Source organism: Lytechinus variegatus, chromosome 5 (assembly GCF_018143015.1).
Source record: "Lytechinus variegatus isolate NC3 chromosome 5, Lvar_3.0, whole genome shotgun sequence".
NCBI lineage: Eukaryota > Metazoa > Echinodermata > Echinoidea > Temnopleuroida > Toxopneustidae > Lytechinus > Lytechinus variegatus.
The window spans coordinates 18792654-18814045 of record NC_054744.1 but is presented as its reverse complement, the minus strand read 5'-3'; the positions used below and the strand labels follow the sequence as shown (position 1 = coordinate 18814045).

At 35.5% G+C, this 21392-nt stretch overlaps 1 protein-coding gene across 1 annotated transcript; it reads right to left on the bottom strand.

Annotated features, from left to right (window-relative positions):
* Positions 1-1092: 1092 nt before the first annotated feature.
* On the bottom strand, positions 1093-18870 carry LOC121415642 (stimulated by retinoic acid gene 6 protein-like). Its single transcript, XM_041608930.1, has 18 exons — positions 18651-18870; positions 17915-17994; positions 16190-16338; positions 14928-15057; positions 13718-13760; positions 12955-13083; positions 12366-12466; positions 11632-11693; positions 11053-11114; positions 9792-9897; positions 7756-7831; positions 6614-6689; positions 6110-6158; positions 5554-5650; positions 5272-5376; positions 4648-4811; positions 2198-2377; positions 1093-1397 (listed from the first exon to the last, which is right to left on the bottom strand). Exons 1-18 carry the CDS (start codon positions 18768-18770, stop codon positions 1204-1206), a joined length of 1923 nt encoding a protein of 640 aa, XP_041464864.1. The 5' UTR covers positions 18771-18870; the 3' UTR covers positions 1093-1203.
* Between the last annotated feature and the right edge of the window lie 2522 nt (positions 18871-21392).

Genomic DNA, 21392 nt, shown 5'->3' with positions numbered 1-21392 from the left:
ACATAATCCTTTGTGCAAATACAAATAAGTGAAAATCTATCATTCTAAGCCCTCCTTTTTCGTAATCCATGCACATAATGTTCCTTTTTATTTTGTCTTTCCCATTCCATAAAAAATCAAACATTAACGTTTCAATATCATGAAAAACCCAAGGTGGTACTGGGGTGAGTGACGATACAAAAATTATTTTCGAGAGTGCAAATGTTTTCAACAATTGAATTTTTCCCATTAGAGTGAGATCTCTCTGTTTCCACCAATTCAACAAATTTTTAATTTTGCTTAAGATCTCTTTATAATTTATCCTTTCCTGTACCTCCACATCCAATGAAAAAGTTATACCCAATATTTTAATGACTTCTACTACTTTACCAAAAGGCATTCTAACGTTTTCTTCGGAGAGGGGGCCTAACAGCAAAATAAAGGTTTTGTCTTTATTTATTCTCAAACCTGATATTTTTTCAAATTTTTCAAAGGTTTTTTCTATGTTATTTATTGATAATGTATCTTTTATGAAAAGGGTCATATCATCTGCATAAAGTATTTGTTTAACTTCAAAATCACCAAAGTGAATTCCACGTATATCGGAATTTTTACGAATCGAATGAGCTAAGACCTCGATACATAAAATAAATAAATAGGGAGAGAGCGGGTCCCCCTGCCTTACTCCCTTTTCAACGCAGAAATACCCTGTAGATATGCCTCCATTAAAAACACAGCTTGAGGCTTTATTATATAATGTTTTAATCCACCTACACCAAGATGCTCCAAAACCGAAATGACGTAAAACATTTTGTAAAAATAAGTGGGACACAGAGTCGAATGCTTTTTCAAAGTCTATTGCCATTAAATAGCCAGGAATATTATTTTGTTTCGTATAAAAAATCATGTCGTCTATTAACCTTACTGCCTCTCCTATATTTCTGTCTTTTATATATCCAACCTGATCAATATAAATAATTTCATGCAATACTTTTTTAATTCTTATTGAGAGAGCTTTTGCTAAAATCTTATAGTCGACATAGTGTCCAGTTGTCATGACGATTATCCGCCTTTTTCAGGACGGGCGATCGTAAAAATAATGCGGCTTATTTTCGGAGTTTGTGAACGCAATTTTTATTGAATTATCCGCATTACTATTAGGCGGCTAACTGGAGGATAGGTTTATGGAAGGGTATAGGTCTACTTGCCTAATGGCAATCAACTCTACACCCTTTCAGATTCGTGAGAGGCCATGAAATACAGGCTATGCTGCGATCCGTCTCCCCTCGTTTCCTCCAGCTTGTGCAGTCTCTCATACACCAGTCGTTTGTTTCGAATCAACGTGTAAGCTTTCAGCCAGCGATTTCGCACTCTTCTCGAGAGAATTGCACTCGCTGATCCCAAGGAGGAGACCACATCTGTGAGTGAATGAGATGATTTTGAACTATCGTGAATATGATTCAAATTCAAACGCATTCAACAAACTAAATAACGGGCGTCAATCCGAGCGGGGAACCTATTGATCAGGGGGGGGGTGATCTATGTTTTACCCCCCCCCCCTTGAATAGCATGACGTCACGGACTTACGCCAATGAACACATAGGATAGTAATTTCACAGCATATTTACAAGAAAGACGAATATTCATCTTAAGTAGTCTTTTGTGGCATAAGCTCTATTCTGGCTCCAAGAAAAAGCAATTAAGCCTCCACCCGGCCCGGAAAAGAAGGAATTACTTCTGATTGTAAGACATTACGCCCCTGATCAAATCAGTCAATGGTGAAAACCAATCAGAGTTTATGATACCCTGGCCTGTTACTGTCTAAAATCAGATTACAGGGAGAATAAAACTCCTTAACAAACGTCCTAAAGTTAATGACAGGTTATGTAAGATTGGGTCCTACTTGTGTAAAGCCAAACGGTTGAAACATGACATTATTTCACAGGCGTCGAGGACATATTTTGAAGGAGGGGAGCTGAACCAAACGTGTGTACTTGTTTGGGGAGGGGGTGAGCCGAAAGTGTGAGTGTGTGTGGGGGTGGTTGGGTGACAATGTACAGCATGACAATCATATTGAGATTTCAACGGGTCTGTACAAAGTGAGAAAAGTGGGGGCTGATCCCCCCCCCCCCCCGGTTCCGTGGATTCTGCAATAATATATTAACAATAATATTATAAGGCCAATCTTTCTTTTAATTTTTTTACATAAGCTTCTTACCCTCAATGGCGACGTCGTCACAGACATGTGAGTCGTCATCGTGTCCCCTCTCGACATCAGTCTCTCCACTTAGTGAACGTCCCTTTCTTCGTGATCGGTTCAATAAATGACAGAATGTGACGACTACTGGATGTGTAAGGCTCACCTCCAACTGAAGAAATGACCGATATGCTTTGAAACCTGAAAGAAATTAATTTCAAAATGCACAATCAATAACCAGGGACGGACCCACTATCCAGCCTTCACCAAAATAAAATACTTTTATCCGCATTTTAAAGCCCCCCCACACCTGACCGAATGTTGGCGGACGAAGGGTGACGAATGGGATAAATGTACGAAATGCTCACGAATTCAACGAATTCAAATTAAATTTCCGTCAAATCATGAGATCAGTAACTATTGTCAAATTTTATTAAAGAACGGTAAGCGAAGGATAAAGATGACACGCGAAGGATATCGATTTTTCGGTTCACCTCTTTTGAGTAAATTGCAGCCGAAGGTGAGCGAAGGATTGATATAACCCAATAAGACGAACGAACAGTGAGCAATGGTTTGATATGGCGTGCGATTAGAAACGAAGACGAGGGAATTGATCGGGCATTCTTGTACGTTTGTGTTAGAGATCGGTCCAAAAGCAAAAGCGCCTAAAGAACGATGAGGGACCATGAGCGACATTAACACATGAACGATAAACGAACGATTACCGCTGACTAGATAAGAGATGTGAATTCAAAAAGATCAGTTACCATTGAAAACGATTTTTCTTTAAATGCCTTTCACCAGCCATCGCAAGGCATATTTCAGGCAATTTGGTTAGATGTGAGGGGTCCGTAAACTAATATTATTTTCCGACCCGAAAACTGGACACTACATTCAGCACGTTTTGTAATCATGAACGGAATGGATGCCACGGGAAGCGCAGCTTATTTTCGGACCTCAAAAACAGGACAGTGTAATAAAGAACATTTATCTCAATAAACAACCGGTGCAAGCACGAAGAGGTTTCAGCGGTTTAGTACTAATTACGGGACAATCTAATCAATATTGTAATCATGAATACACAGGATACGTAATAACTATCAATTGATGAGAATGCAAATTAAAGCACGGGGTGACAGTATTTGATATAATGGCCTGAAAAGAGAAAATGTAAAGGACTGTTTATATAGGAATTCATATCATGAGGAGCTATCTAGCGAAAACAACACCATGAAAACTCGAGTCGCGAGCAGATTTATTTGTGAAAATTTACTTGAAAACGGGATGTTTTAATCCCCAAGTCATCATCTTGAGCAGGTTATTATCCCGAAACCCACCGAAATGTTTAGTTTTATATGACCTGAAGGTTCTATTTTGCATTTTCCAATTGAATTCTCTCCTTGTATCATTCACTTTTCTTCATCCTGGAAAACAATAATCCCATCCCCGATCTTTCCCAGATGGTGCCACATTTCCGATCTTTCTCCTTTTCCTCTTTCAACTTCGTTTCCTACTTACCCTCTCCAATCGTGTCCTTCTCCTTTTTACTCCCCACGTTCTTTTTCCTCTCATTCTTTCCCTCCTACTTCTTCTTATTCTTTTTCTTCTCCATCATCATCCTCATCATCATTGCCATAACAATCATCATCATCATCACTATCATCATAGTTATATCATCATCATTATTATCACTACAATCATCATCATCAGGCTAATCATCACCATCATCATTATCATCACTGCCGCCACCACCGCCACCACCATCATCATCATCATCATCATCATAGCTGCCATCATCATTGTTTTTATTGTCATAATTTCAATACTCATTATTTTCCTTATCACACTCTTATTTCTTCATCTCCTCTTGATTCTTCATATTCTCTAGAACAGGACGAATGATCTGGACATTATTCCTTCCTGGCTTACTAAATCAGAAAGTAATTCTCCCTCAAGAACTGATTTTTATCCCAGTTCCGTTTCATGAACACTCATAATAGTAACAAATGAAAAATTTCTATAACAAAATTCAATCAACCAATCAGATTAAAGGATTTCAGTAGCTTTAAACTGTTATCGCAAATTTTTATTGTAACAAGTTTTATGAAACTGGCAACAGATCACTAATAGAAGTTTTTGCACCTCGATGCAGAACGCTTTCAAGAACACGGAAAATATACTGTCAAATGCCCTTCATAACTATGAGCAACCAAGAAGTGTTTGTCAAAAAACTGGTGAATCAACACAGCAGTTTCGTCCTAAAAACTGGACACACGGCATAATTTGCAATTTTTCATCAGCTCCGAAACTTCTTCTAGGACGACTGTCCCGGTTCACCAACTTTCGACAAAGACCTCCTAGCCGTTCATTGTCATTTGACGGGCATTTTCAACACATTTACGGTGTTCTAAATCTCTCGTGCGTCTCAGAGAGAAAACTCCTTATCTTAAAAATGAACGTTTGATTCTCACCCTTGTCTGCCCATTCAAAACCACGAGGCGCCAAACACAAGTCGACTCGACCGATCAAGATAATGCCAATGAAGGTGACTTTGATTATGCGGAGGATACTCCCCAATAGACCCACGATGATGTTGAGAAAGAAGAAGAAATGGACAACGATGTGAAAGAGGTGCCTGTGAAGAGAGAGGAACAGAGAGGAATAAAAAGATGAAGAGAAAGGAGGGAGAAGACAATTTACTACATGATAAAAAAACGACGTAGGGTGGCGTGCTTAACTTCTCGAAATATACATTTCTTTCGTTCTCTTTTTCTTTTTAACTTTCAAATAAAAATCAAACACAATTTATTTAATCAATCGTTGTGGGGCGTTGCTAAATTGTTAACGAACTTGTACACAAATTTGTGGTTATGATTTATGACCGATTTAGGGACTTACATTTGATTTGGAATTTAACTTAAAAGTTATTGTAACACCCAAGTTGACTCCACTGTGGTACCATCTACCCTACATACATCTATAGGGGTCGATTTTATAATTGGATGCAGATTCTTAAATAGGATGCTGCAATCTAATTGGTCAAGTGATACGAAGATGCAGCAGGTATTCTTATAATGGCTAGTGCAATGACGAACCTATTATCTATGACCAATGCTCCGTTTGTGTTCCGTTTGAGAAGAACGAACCGAGCTAGAAGTTGTTGTATCACCACGATGAGAAGGATCACAAAGACATGTGACCTGAAAAAGAAATTAATTAAAATAAAAAAGAATGAAAGGATCTATTTTTTATATCCATTGATACATCTCTCATCAAAATACAGAGGTGTGATTAGCAGAGTTTACATTCATAATTAAATAATGATAAATAATAACTTAAAACCGCTTGAGATAAGAAAACTGTAAGCCTCAACTCACCAATAATCACGGAGTAGCTCTATCAATTGATTTGTTTCAATAATGATTACCACAAAAGACATGATTGTCCACAGAACCACTTGAAGCACCAGAAAACCTAAAAAGAAAAAATATCATAAAGACCAAGAATTTTCCTAAACAAACTTCCAATCAAACTAATTTTCAAGCAAAACAATTTAAATCTACCTTACCCAATCAAAACAATACACTATACACCATATTTGAATGGAATTGACAATATTGATATAGTTCTTCTTTGTAAGTTACTGATACATTTGCGAACGAAAGTTTGTTACCTATAAGTCAAAAAGAGACCCTCAGTTTCCTTTTATTTTTTACATCATCACATGCACTGCATTCCTTACACAACCCCAATCAAATTTTCGACAAAGTAAAAACGTTGCTTTGAAATAATTGTTAACATAAAAAAATTGATCCACAACGACCATACATTCAAATTTTATCTAGCCTCTACAATTGAGATAAATTTCCCTTTAAGGGAAATATATACTATATAATCATATTTATACTTGGTAAAACAAAAATGTCCATTTACCATAGAATGTGTAAGCAACGCTCAAGCTGGAAAATTTCAAGCAAGAGACCTGGTAAAAAAAAATATTGTGAAATAGAATGTGAATATTCATAATTAAGAGAAATGAATTTCCAAAATATAATAATTCAAATTACAACTTTCTTTACAAAAAAATGAGACAGGATTTGTTATTTGCTTTTTTTTACAAAAAAGAATATTTTTTTTGTGTGACATAACGTAACAACGACCGATATAAAAAATAACAATAATTGAGCCTTTGTAATGGCGCAATGAGCGTTAGACAATGATCGGAGGTAAATAATGATACAAAACAATAAACATGATTAAAGATTTAAAATAAATTAATTCTTCATAAAATAATATTGAGACGATGAGGTGAGAGTTCGTTCATTATATAATGTTAATTAGACACATCTGAATTCAAAATTTGATCGCGCATGAAAACTCCATGTTCAATCACTGCTGTCCATTATTTTTTATGAAAATAATATTAGCTTCACTTACGATAATAGAATGTGGTGATCTAGCTCGGGTTTGGAATCGAGATCGGTTGCCCATCCACAAATCTCTAGTATTCTCTCTGTAGATTGATAACAAAATATCATTGTGATGTCATCCCAAAATGACGAAATAAAAGATGTAATACTATGAGACATAATCCACGTGATCATGGTGAGCAGAGAGGTACACTGTAAAAACTGCGGTGTTGAAACTGACACCAATTGGTGTTAATAGAGGACCACACCCTGAGGTGTTAAAATTACACCCTAGAGATTAAACGTAACACCAAAGAGTGTAAATATAACAAAAGGTGTTGTAATAACACCTCTAGGTGTAAACCTAACACCACCAATTTAACACCGGTGTAAAATAACTGGTGTGGTCCTTTATGTACACCGGTTAACACCACAATTTTTGCTGTGTATGGCATTCGATATCCATCAAACAAATACAATAATCTTGGACAAAATTATCGGATTATGGTATAAACAATGAGTATCAATACAAAATAATCAATGAATACAGCTAAGATGTTCATTTGATTTACTAAGATGGATAGGTTAAACGTTATTTTTCAAAATAAGAAGAGTACTCCATCTTCTTGATGAAGACTTATTCTAACAAAATTAAAAAGCTTCGCGTGACTCTGAAATAATTAAAAGAACCCTTTTATAAGAAATGTATGTTTCGATGGTTCGGCAGAAATGTATCTGTCGTCATTAGTTACTGTAGTCGGCTTAGTCTGCATATTTTCTTTTTTTATAGATTTTCTTCCCTTTCAAGAAAAAAAAATCTTTTATAATACTGCATGGCCCAGGAATTGGGGGTACTGGGGTAGCTGAATCACCCCACTATTGATGCGTGTATTCTCCATAGGCAGCACCCCCTGGAATTCTGATGGGCGTGAAAAATTGAAAATTGTAACCAAAACTAATAAATAATTTTGTCAAGTTCTCGGGACACAAACCCACTTATTTGCTTGTCAAAATGACAATCATTTGTTAGTAACATCCCCCATTTTTATGCGTGTGTTTTTGTTTTTTGTTTTTTTGCTTGTCACATTTAAATCAGCACCACTGTATAAGCAAATCGTTCCCAAGGCCCTGTAATACTGTTCATAATAAAATTAGAAATAAGATACAAACCTGTAATTTTGTAAGAGAAGAAGACAGTTGATGAGCGATATGCATATTGCAGGATAGCTTGATAGATGAAATGCGACTGGAGGTTATAACGACAAGAATTCGAAAATTGATTATTCAGATATGTTTGGGCTTTTGTCGCTATTTCCACGCAATTTCATCGGCAGTCATCAGCCCCATTAACCCGAACTTACCTGGACTATTTTGCGAGCGGAGACCCTTCAGCCCCCCCCCCCCACGATCTCGGCCGCGGATCGCGCGATCGTGACATCAATTTGCACATGCAGGTAAATTGCACAAAATTTATATATTTTTATACGAATTAATTGTGCTAATTTATTCATAATTTTGCTCTAATTCAATAAATTAAGTTCCTAGAAAACTAATTTGTGGTGAAAATATTCTTAATGGCATTGATTGTGCTAATTTATTCATAATTTTGCTCTAATTCAATAAATTAAGTTCCTAGAAAACTAATTTGTGGTGAAAATATTCTTAATGGCATTCCTTACAATTCTTTTAAAGAAGAAAAATCTGGTACCAAATCATTTTTTTTAATATATCTTATTGTTTTTTTCCATTTCTAATGTGTTTTTTGGTTTGTTTGTTATTTGATTTTTTTCTTTTTCTTTTTTGATTTTTATTGTGTTTTTTCGACATCATCGTTTTTCAGTCATAAATAGCACCAAATTAAATGACAACTGTCATTTATGAATTTTAAATGAAACAGATTTTGTATTGACTTTATACTTAATATATACATTTTTTGAGCAATTCTCGTTTGACAGACACTTACATAATGTTTAATAATCGTAACCGCGCGGATGGGTGTCACAAATTTGGTCTGAAAAGTTGCGCGAGTCTTGAAAGTATATAGCAAACCAGCGGCGAAGTCAAGCAATTTCGCTCAGCGAAAAATGTCAAGGGTGGGCTGAAAAGTCCTCACCCCTCTCCCGGTACGTTAGGGCTAAATCCTTGGACGCCTTTCTTTGATATAATCGTATCCAAAATGTAAAAGAGATGACTCTCGAAAGGTTTACACAAATTTTCAAGACCACATTTTAAACAAGCATCAAGTATAAATATCTTTACAATCCCCCAATATCCGTTACAATAACAAACAGTATACATGTATAATATGATATAATTATTATATCATTCCTCAATGCTTTACATTTCCAAGCGCAATTCCATTGTTATTCACTTACGCTCAGTCAATTGGAAGAACTCCCCTAGATCGGGAATGGAAGCGAATAATTCAAGAACTAAATCTTGAACTAACTTCAAAGTTTGAGTGACGTAAATCAAGTTTATTCTTTAACAAGCATCAAGTATAAATATCTTCAGAATCTCCCATTATCCGTAACAATAATAATCATTATACAAATGTACTATAATATAATTAACATCATATCATTCCTCAAAGGGATGGTCCGGGCTGAGAATATTAATATAGTGGAATTCACTGAGCAAAATGCCGAAAATTTCATCAAAATCGGATAATAATAAAGTTATTGAAGTTTAAAGTTTAGCAATATTTTGTGAAAACAGTCGTTATGAAGATGCATTAGGTGGGCTGATGATGTCACATCTCCAGTTTCCGTTTTCTAATGTTATTACATAAAATCTTTTTTTTTTCATTATTTCATACTTATTTGAATAATATGTCTCCCTTATAATGAAATAAGTTACAGCAATAAATATCTAATGCACTAATCAGTTGTCAGTCCAATTTTTCTAGTTCTTGGTGAAAAAATTTGAATACACCTAATTGCATATAATAAAATATAAAAGAACAAGTGAAGATGTGACATCATCAGCCCACCTAATGAATCTCCATGATGACTGTTTTCACAAAATATTGCTAAACTTTAAAATTCAATAACTTTGTTATTTGTCATCCGATTTTGATGAAATTTTCGGCATTTTGCTCAGTGAATTCTACTCCACTTATCAAGCTATACATACTTTCAGCCCGGACCATCCCTTCAATTCTTTACATTTTCTAGCGTAATTCCCGTATTAATTAGTTCACTTACGCTCAATCATTTGGAATAACTCTCCTAGATCGGGAATGGAAGCGAAGAAATCAAGAACTAAATCTTGAACTAACTTCAAAGTTTGAGTGATGTAAATCAAGCTCATCTGAATAGTGGTAGAAAAGAAAATTGAAAATGGCACACAGTAAACATCGTCAGCAAGATTTTTTAAAATCAATTACATAATATGCCCTTGCGTTAATCCACGTATTATTTTTAAAACATATTATTCTATAACTTTATTTTTTTATTATTTAATATTATGATGAATATGCACCAGTATACGATTCATTATGTAAACTTGTGTCCGGCCGTTTGGGTGATTCCATGCTGTTTCATTTTGACAACATTTTACATCTTTTTCTTAAAATGAAAATAAAAGAATATTTCATTGATTCATGGCGATTCTCAAGTATTACTACAGAGGGTGATTAAGAACCAAAACTTAACTGGATCATGTATCCTTTACAATCGAAATTCAAAAAATAGTACTGTGTCTAAAAATGGCACAGAAACGTTGAAAATAGTATATTTGGCGTTTTTATGCATGCATGAGAGACGGCAATTAGGTGAACAATGACAATTCATGCAAACATATTCGAACGCTTGCAAACATAGACTGCCCATGAGCTATCCCTTCTTTTCCCCAAAAAATACAGGATATATCATGTACATAATGTCAAGTCAATTTTGATCAAGTAAACGTTTATTTCTTTTTTCCCATTTACATTTCTTCAATTTTGTTAAATAAAGTAAACAAATGAATAATATAGTACAAAACATGTATTATCATTGTTATTATTATCATTATTATTATCATCATTTCTATCATAATCATTATTATTATTACTATATTGTTGTTGTTGTTGTTGTTATCATTGTTGTTGTTGATCTTCTTCTTGTTGTTGTTCTTATTGTTGCTGTTAATATTATATTGAACCATCATTATTATTATTATTATTATCATCATCATCATCATGCGTATGTAAGAATATGCTTAGCCATACTGAAGACGGCATGCGTTTATATAACAGGGAAAAAAATGTTCCCAATATACGGGACGCAGAGGGACTGTTCGTTCAGATTCATATTGCTGTTTGACCATCTTTCTGAAACTTCCATGTTTCATACAATATCGGGAACAAATCTACCTTAGTTGAATTTTTTGGGAATCAAAAATGTTCCAAATAGGCGTAATTCAAAGTGCTCAGAGTTGGTCGATTATTCGACTAATGGAGGATCGACTAACGTAAAGACTCACCTGATAAAGCACAATTAGGGAAAGTCCAACTGTACACAAGATTCGAGTGGAATATCTGAAGCCTGAATAAGGAAAAATGGAAAATAAGTATGTGCTTAAATAGACTGTCATCATGAAGATGATAACTTGCTGTCAAATTGGATTTAATATGTGATTTGGAAGAAAATATTTTCTTCTCTTCTCGTAGACTATAAGTGACATGCTATTGCAGTTTATTCTTTGGTATAATAAGACAAACATTAAAGAAATATGATTAACCGCAAGTTATAAAGTTTACATTATAAATATGGGGTAGCTTCCACAAAACGTCACTAATTTTTTTCTGAGCCGTGTAACATTAATATCAAATCTAACTATGGAAAATCACGAACAAACAGTTCAAATCGATGGTAAATAGAGCTTCCACCTGATGACATTGTGAATTTTTAAAGATGCCTTGAATCATTACATGAGATTCTATATGACCTATTCAACTGTCATGCGTATTAATGTAAAATATCTACAACAAAACGTACCTATAAAATCTTATATTTTGAAAGATATTACACATTTCGGCATGTTGAGAGTAGGAATTCTCACCTTTGAAGCTTGGATAGATCCGTTGCATGAGTCTCGCGAATTTCCCTCCACTTACCACGTTCCTTAAAAGTAAAAGATGCAATGTGAAACTTGAAAACAAATCTCGTCACCAATGTTAATATCATTAACCCTATCTAGGCCGGGGGCCTCAGAGCCCCCCCCCCCCTCAACGACTCGCGCAATATTTTCTCCGCGTAATTTTTTTTTACCGCGCGGAGGAGGATACTGATGATACCAATAAAAATCAACAACACAATAAAGACAGTATTACTATTAAAGATTGAAATAAGTTGTAATAATAATCGTATGATATACAATGAACAATAATGATGATGATGATTATGATGACAATGATGATGATGATGATGATGATGATGGTGATGATAATGATGATGATGATGATGAGGATGATGATGTTGATGATGATGATGTTGGTGATGATGATGATGGTGATGATGATGTTGATGATGATGCTGATGGTAATGATGACGATGATAATTATTGTTGTTGATGATGACGATGATGATGGTGATGATGATGATGATATTGATGATGATGATGATGGTGATGATGATGTTGATGATGATGCTGATGGTAATGATGACGATGACAATTATGGTTGTTGATGATGACGATGATGATGATGATGATAATCAACAATATATTAATTTATTACAATAAAAATGTTTCTCATAATATCAACAACAAAAACGGGAAAGCTAATTTCATCATACCCGTGTCGTTCATGATTGGGTCGCAGTAGGTATTTCACACGTTCGAAATAGTGGCTTTGGTTCCAGTCATCAATGGTGCCATTGCTAAGAAGATTGAAGTCCTTTTGAGAAGAAAATAAAAGAACAAAATTATCATAAGGCGAACATATACTATTGGCATCGGGATAGATTACACGACCTTGCAGTGAAAACGCAAAAGCTATAAATTTCATTGGCCCGGTTTGCTTCCATGGCATACTTTATAAATATATTAAAGGGCATGAAAAGCGGAATTATTTTGGAGGAAAATCAATTAATTTAATTTCTCTAGTTTAAGAACAGAATTAGGCTGAATATCAATTGACATTTAGGCCTACGTATTATTAATATTACTAATTCATTGCTACTGACAAAAAAATATTCTCATAAAGCATTAAAACAAATCAAATTATATAATGTGAAACTTTGAACCCCTGAGTGTCATATTTGCAATAATACAGTCTGAAAAATAGGTATCATCCCTTTAAAAAAAATCCATGAAATATTTATAAGATATGAACAGCATCGTTGTTTCCCTTGTTGTTTAGAGACTATGTATTTTGATACTTGCCTTGTTCTTCCATTTAGTGCATGTTCTCTTCAAACGCCTGATAATCCTCCAGAGAAAATAGCTAGCCAAGCCAAAGCATGAAATCAGAGCAGGCATGTAACGAAAGCCATTCAGAATACCTTCTCTTGACTGTGAAAATTAAATGTTATGTACATTAATGGGTGTTAATGTAACAAATGAGGTGGGAAAGACCTGTGAAAGTTCTCAATACGGACTTAATTGTCAGCTTTGATTATTTCAGTGAAATCCTTGATGTTGATTGGCTAATAATCACTGATCTCTCACTGTAACTACCACCACTGACCAGCTTTATAAAATTATGCCTCGAAGTGCATGTAAATGCTACAGGGCGCTGGCTGTTCATTTGTTGTTTGTTTTTATACGCCCCCCCCCCCCCAAAAAAAAAAAAAAGTTATTAAACACTTCGGGAAGGATGACTTCGAAATTTATCATTAGGCGATAGATATAATCGAACATCGTTATTAAAACGTACAGAAAGAATACATACTTATTATCACATTTCAGCGTCTGCGGAATACTTGGAATTATCATGCACTGGACCCCTCCCCTATCCCCTGCCCGAATAAGAAAAGGAAATGCGCTTCCAAATCAACCCTCTCGTGGTTAGGCCGGGAAAACATTGCTATGTATATAACATTGCTCTGTACTGCAAGTAAGATAAAAAAAAACTATTTTTTTTCTATTTTTATATTCACCCCTCCTACTCCTAGCTGAAATAAAAGGAAACTTTAGTGTCACTTACCCCAAAAGGACAGAGAGTGTAAATATAGATATACATAGAAAACCTGCGAGATAATAATAAAAAAATAAATTTATTATTACTATTAACAAAGTCTTTGGCGGCGGAGCAGAGGATTATCTTTTGTGTTTGGGGGGCGGCTATTGTTGCGTCCCCCACAAACTCAATAGCTAATCCTCTGCTCCGCCGCCAATGAACAAAGTCCTTTAAAGGGGAAGTTCACCCTGACAAAAAGTTTATTGTAAAAATAGCAGAAAAAAATAATAAAAAATATTGCCGAAGGTTTGAGAAAAATTCATCAAATAATTAAAAAGTAATTAGAATTTCAATTATTTGATTTGTGACGTCATATGCGAGCAGCATTCCTACATAGCGAATGGTAAAAAACTCAATGAAATGTCATTTTCTCAGAAAATTGAAAATGGTTTTCACTGTACCTTTTGTATATCAATAGACAAATTACTTCACACCCGATCATGAATAGAAAACAAAATTAAGTCATCAGGAACCATACAGAATTTGAAATTCATGCATTTTATATTACATAACACATGGGGCAGCTGCTCGTTTATGACGTCACAAATCCAAAACTTTGAACTCTAATAACTTTCTTACTCTTTAACGGATTTTCCTCAAACCTTCACCAATATTTTTCAATATTTTTTTTGCTATTTTTACAACAAAGTTTTCTTCAGGGTGAACTTCCCCTTTAATTCTTTTATAATGAATGCCATCTAATGCCCCGTTGGAGATTCTGAATCTGATGAAATGCTACTTTTCTGCCTCCATATCAAAACTGATCTGATGTGAGTTTGTGTATGAGGGCGTATGACATGTCTTATGATGATTATTTGTGGTGTGTAATGAGTGTAATTGCACTATTCATGTTCATTATGTCAAATGTGTAACTTATGTGATCCTCTGCGCTTCTTTTTATCATTTCAAATTCAATCATAATTTGTGCGTTATATTTTATTGTGTTTTTGACCCCTTCCTCAAGCAACGGATTTAAAGGATAGCTTATCTATATTGTTTGATGATTGATGCATTACATTTTGTTATATTTTATTTTGTTGTATTGTTGAATAAATTCAAATTGAACTGAATTGAAAATTTGCTTGAACTGCCTTTTCAACAAACATTTAAATAAACGAAAAAGGCTATATCGGAAACATAAATACTTTTAGTTGTAATCCTCTTTTTAAATTCTTACCAGTTACAAGTAAACAAGAGTCCGATGACGTCTGTCATGAAGTTACTATACGTGATGCAAACTAGAAGAGGATAAAAGACTAGTCCTGCGATGACGATGCACATATACTTGATGAGGGCCCAGACAAGGACTAGAGAATCCGAAGAAGATGAATGAAATTAAATACACGACATTTTCTCCACTTTCTGTAAAGATTGTGAATGCTTTGTATCCGATGATCATGCTTAGCTTAGAGAGTACGAAATGGATAGATATACAGTTATATCCCCTCCCTTCCCTCCCCCTTTATATCCCTCTCCTCTCCCTACCCCCTCCCCCTCTCTCTCTCTCTTCTGGTGAGCGTTTACTTTGTTTCTTTTTCACATACATGTAAGTCGCAAAATTCAAATGAGCCTTCGCAACCCTGAACGACCCCCCCCCACACGCACACACATGTCCAATGGAAAAATGGGACCGACATAGCTATTGTTGACCAAAGTAAAATGATTATGGGTGACGTGTTACGGTTTTAAGCCTAACTTTGCCAGTAATCATTTAAATCTATTTCTCCTTTATTTAAGACAGTTTATCTAGAGTAAGTAATATCCAAGAGAAATCAGTATAGAAGATGAGATGATATAGGAGATGGTATATCCCCGGGGGGGGGGGGGGCAGTCAACTATATTCCTGTACGCACGCGTGGCCAAGTAATTTCCAAACACTCCCTAAATGAGTTTTTTTTTGTGTGTGTGCAAAATAACCCCCTTAAACAGGTTTTTCGCGAGCTTCATTAACACATTTTGGCACCTAAACAAGTTGTCGCCAGAATATGACCCTAAACAAGTTGTGTCTTCTTGCTAGCAATATATTTAAATAGGTCTAGAAAAAACTATATTCATGGGTATTGCATACTCCCAGTGCAGTTAGAATTAATTAACAAAATCAGGAAGAACCTGAACTCTTTCCAGAAACGAGGAGGAAAAAGCCCCCGGAGGAAAAGCTTGGGGGAAAAAACATACCCTAAACACGTTTGGCTAGTCTCAGAAAAAAAAAGATTTGGAAAAAAAAATACCCTAAATACGTTTTACCCTACGATTGACCATTGACCAGTTTTTCAAAACTACCTTTTTTAAAAAAAATCAGTGTTTTTGATGCCCTTAACGAGTGCACGCGCGGCCCGCGTCCAAAACTAAAAAAAAAAAAACCTTTTGGTCACGCGTGTGTACAGCAATATATTTGACTGCCCCGGTGCCCCCCCCCCCCCCCGGAGATGACTGACTCACATCGCATGGCTTCTGAAAGCTGACTGATTTCAACCCATTCCTGGTTGTCAGCATTGAGCTGGAGCAGGACAATGATGACATTACTTGTGACCAGGAAAGCGAAGACATAGGGGAGCCGATTCGAGTAGCCATCAAGAAGGTTTACTGGACTGTTAAAGTGCAAGGATGATCAAGAAATGATAGAATGTGAGGTAACTGTAAATTATGTAGCATAAGGAGCAGTGTGAAGAAAGCGTCTACATTTTGATTTATTTCAATATTCATAAAAGATCAGATGACATATAAATAGAAAGATTACATAGTAGTTTACAAACACAATTAACAAAGGAAGTAAAAGTAGCCCAGGTCCTGGCTTATTACTGCCGAGGCAGGACATACAATATAGAACATAACACAAGATAGAAAAGAAAACAGAATAATATATCATATATAGCAAAGATCTTGGTTGCGATTAATCTCGTAATAAATTCTTATATTCCATAAATAAATAAATAAATAAATCATGAAAACAGGTAAACATTGACCAAAGTTTAGTCAGGGTCTGTGCCTGTAGACTAGGCTAATGATGTTGTTTTGAAGCTTTTTGTAATTAATACACTTTCCATTTATTGCCTTTTTGTATTATGCATGTCACATTAAAAAAAAGCCTCCAAACTTGAATGTTTCTTGGATGGAATATTGCGATCTCAAGGGTGTTTTTATTATAAATGTCAAACTAAAAAAAATACTATCCATTAAAAATGATCAGAACTTCTGTAATAATTTTAACTATTTTAAGACCTTCTCTCTGAAACTGAATGAAAATTACTGAAAACAATCTGTCTTTAAAGGGTGGATAAATGTAAGTCATTAACTTAGAATGAATCTATATAGAGAGTGATCACACTTTACCTTCTTTACGTAACACTCCTAATAAATTTTTTCTCCAAATTCCTCCAAGCAAGTCAGATCACCTTTCTACTATCCTATTTCTAGAGTAATTGCAAAGTAAATTGTGACAGATTTGGCTCAAATACTGCCGATTCCATTGATAGCATAATTAATGCACGTACTTCCTGTTTAAGACGCCCATGCATTCAAAAGTAGTTCGAAATAGATGATAAAAAACACAGAAATAAGGTTTCTTTTGAAAAGCATTATTTCCATTTTTGTGCATTTGTTTACCAGAGTACAGGTGTTTGTGGAAAATGACCGACGGTGTTAGTTTTATGTACATTTAAATTGTTTTGTATTTTAAAGTGGAGTTCTAACCTGATAAAATAAGAGTTTGGAGAAAATCAATCAATTACTTAATGACGTCACAAGCGAGCAGCTTCACTTTCAATAAATTGCCAATACATTTGATGAGATTGCTTTCTTTTGCCGAATGTGCATTTTTTCATAGAGATCTATAGGCTAAATAATGGGGAAGCCTTTCGTATGTGAGATAATTAAATCTTAACGAATATATCTTATCTATTGAATTATGTTGTTAAATGCGTGGATTTTCGTCAAACCTCTGCCTTCTTGAATTATTATATCATTGAAATCAACTTGAGTTCACGGTGACCCCCTCCCCCCGTTAATATTCACATTCCTTTTTGACATTTGGTTCGGATTTGGTGTTCTTTTCCAAAAGCTTTCAGTAAAAGGTTGGAGAGTACCGATTTCAAAAATATACTTTTCATAAAAATCTAAATTAGTGCCATTTGGAAACAAACTCTCCGATGTAATATGAATACGTACTAGATTAATTTTGGACGGCGGATCCACTTGAAGCTGTTTGTTTTGCATCGGCAAAAAGTAGCCAACAGAAGGAGGATAATCTAAAGAAATCAGAAATCAAACAAAAAAGTATATCAATTTAAACTGGCTAGGAAAGTATTGAACATCGCAGAACTTCGAAGACAACTTGAAATTCGTATACCCAATACCCACCCCCATCCCCTCCTAAAAAATATGACAAATTTATTGTATTTATTTTTCAAGGAGATCAGAATATAGTTTTCGACTTTGAACTCTTTGGGGAAATCCTGATTATAAACTGCGTAATCTCAACGAAAATCCTGCTCGTCACTACTGCACTGACATAATTTCACTGATAGTGTGATACGCATACTATTGACTATTGTATTGATTTGGATTGGATCCGGGGAAAAAAACACAATAAAAGGCCTTCAGATATGCATACAATAAATGGGGGCATGAACACATTTGCATCCGTGATGCAATATATATCTAAAACTTCTTCCTCGAGGCTCCAGCTTCTAAACCAACACAATATTGTTGATAGTAAGGGATAGTAATACGTGATCTGTTACATTATTAACAATAACAACATGATTAATCGTGTTAATGTGCCTGCATGTGATAACCGAAACAAATGAATATATTATCATCATACCCAAAGCATGAGGACTTCTGCATAACTTTGTAGACATATTCATAAAAGTATGACATGGAGGTAAGAAAGAATATTTACCGAAGGAGCAATATTACATTCAATCCAATAGAACTGAACGAGTGTAGTTTTTATATCACACGTGATTTCTGATCCGTTTGCCATGGAAGTAGTTGAGGGTTCATCCGTACTCAAATCCATGTTGCTTTCTCCTTGGACTCTCCCAGCTGCTTGCACTGATATCCAACTACTGTATGTTATGATCCACAACTACTGTACAGATAAATAAGTTATCGTATCGTGCTTGCTACACAATCCTTCTACATAATGCTTCTGTTTGAAACTCCAGTTGTTAGAACTTCACTCGGAAGGAAAACTCCGAAACTTATAAACGAAGTGACGAGGACTGACTGTACAAGGGTGATTTCGAAAAGCAGGGAAACCATGTGTGTTTACCGTCAAAACAAGGAAGTGATTAGAGGTCAAATTAAAACGTGGAGGTGGATGTAGTTTTATTTGCAATCCTTCACTCGGTGAAAGCGGTCTGAATGCCCCTGGTATAGTGACCTGTGCAGTTTCGATCAGGGTCTGTCCCTGTAGACTATGTTAAACTACTCGGCGGGAAGCGGGAAGATAGAAGAGATACCAGTTGCCCCGCCCCTCCGCGGCTCCCCCATCAATCACAACTTCGTGTGCAAACATGGAGGTACTTTACATCCATGGTGTAACATTACTTTTAATCCGATCACCATAAAACCAGGCCCGGCGTCAGGGTAATGGAAGGAGGGGGAGGGGGGTAAAGCGTTCGACTAAAGAGTGACATAATTTTTCACCTCTTTTTTTGTCAAAAGAGGGTGTATAACACCAACCGGACCTAACTTTTGTTGTTGCTCCTTTCCTTCTTTTTTTCTTCATCTCTTACCTTCCTTTTCTTTATTTTTCTACTTTTGTCTAGAACATTCATGATAAGGGCTTTCATCCCTGCCCCACGTAGCACCGCCTTACTCACACCCAGGCCTTCCAAAAGAGCCTGGTTTTATACCAAATTTTCATTTCAAATCGTGTAAATGTAAAATCTCGGGAATCATTATTTTGCTTTTATTGTTAGATTGTGTGTTAATCGTTATAAAAATCAGAATATAGACAAAAGAAAAATGATGAAATGGAGATGAAATTACACTGACCCCCCCCCCCCCCCTTCCCACCCGACTGACTTGTTTCCTCCTCCCCCCCCCCCCTTTCCCCGCCTCTCGATCCCTCCCTCCTCAACCCTCCCCCTTCACCCTCTCTCTCTCTCTCTCTCTCACTCACTCCCTCTGAGGGTGCCATTCAATCAATCAATCTTGCCATTGAATCCCGGATCTATACCAGTTCTGAATCTGCCTTCTATTTTGGCCATCTCTAAAAGATAAATGCATGTCAAAGTTTTTATTAATCAACTGTTGCTAGGTTCATTATGTTAACCAAACCGGTAGATTGCTTAAAATATTTTTGACAGTGCACTTTTTAGTGTAAAAATTATTAGTCTGGGCGCCAAGGAAGACCATTATGTAGGTTACCCTTACAACAGATTATAAATGAATATCTATATTTCAACGAATAATTCGTTTGCACTTTTTTCATGGTTCTATTCTACTACTTTCTTTTTTTTTTGGGGGGGGGGGGGTCGCACTTAAACATGGTAAACATAACGGTATTGATTTATTTTCTTTTGTTAGAGATTTCTCCCGAATATAAAGAGTCAATTTATCCTACAATATTGCATGGGCGGAAATCCCAGGGGGACAGGGGGACGCGTCCCCCTATTAAAAATGATAGGGGGCACAATATCACATGTCCTCCTACTATTTTAGGCTTTGTATGGTGGAAAGAAATACATCATTAAAAATCGCAATAAAACATGTATCATGGAAGAGATGACCTTTTTTTTTGCTTGTCAACTTTTTCCAGCCCCTGCATGGTCCTTCCTATATACCTTTGCCCTTTCAACGTTGTAATTTCCAAAATAAAAAACTTCGAGGAATTTATTTCACTGTTTTTGTTCAACTTTCTAATACGAACGACTTTGTGTGGACAACTTTTAAAGTACGGGGAAACAAATTTAACACTATGACAGATCAAAGAGTTAAATTCTCATTTCGCAATGGTACTTTTTATTTTCGGAGTTTAATATTTTGTTTAATTTGTTACTGCAGTGGCGCCCGAAGGGATGTTTTCGCCAAGTTAGAAAGAAACAAAACATCTTTGAATCAATCTTTTTAGCACACGGATTTAATGCCGTGTGCAGGACAAGTCCACCCAACAATAAATTGATTTGAATAAAAAGAGAAAAATCAAACAAGCGTAACACTGAAAATTTCATCAAAATCGGATGTAAAATAAGAAAGTTATGACATTTTAAAGTTTCGCTTAATTTCACAAAACAGTTAAATGCACATCCTGGCTGGTATGCAAATGAGGAGACTATGACGTCATCCACTCATTCTAACTTTCTCCTCATTGGCAAGTGGTACAACGATTAATTCCTCCCTGAACATGTGGAATTAGCATTCTTTAATACTATATGTTTCAGTCAAGTTGCTCCTTATTGCCAAATCTATAAAAATTGAAATATTGTATAATTCAAACAATAAAAAATCAAAAGAAATAGTGAGTGATGGACATCATCGACTGACCCACCTAGTTGTGCATATCACTGTTTTGTGAAAAATAAGCGAAACTTTAAAGTGTCATAACTTTCTTATTTTACATCCGATTTTGATGAATTTTTCAGCACTATGCTAGTTTGATTTTTCTCTATTTATTCAAGTCATCATTTTCCTT

Bases quoted from the DNA above. Each gene is read 5' to 3' on its own strand.
- LOC121415642 (XM_041608930.1), bottom strand. From the start codon at position 18,770: ATGGATTTGAGTACGGATGAACCCTCAACTACTTCCATGGCAAACGGA. The intron at 15,058-16,189 runs GTGAGTCAGTCA...CGGATTCTCTAG, and splicing joins GCTTTCAGAAGCCATGCGAT to TCCTTGTCTGGGCCCTCATC. The intron at 6,690-7,755 runs GTTTGTATCTTA...ATCAATCTACAG, and splicing joins CTTCTCTTACAAAATTACAG to AGAGAATACTAGAGATTTGT.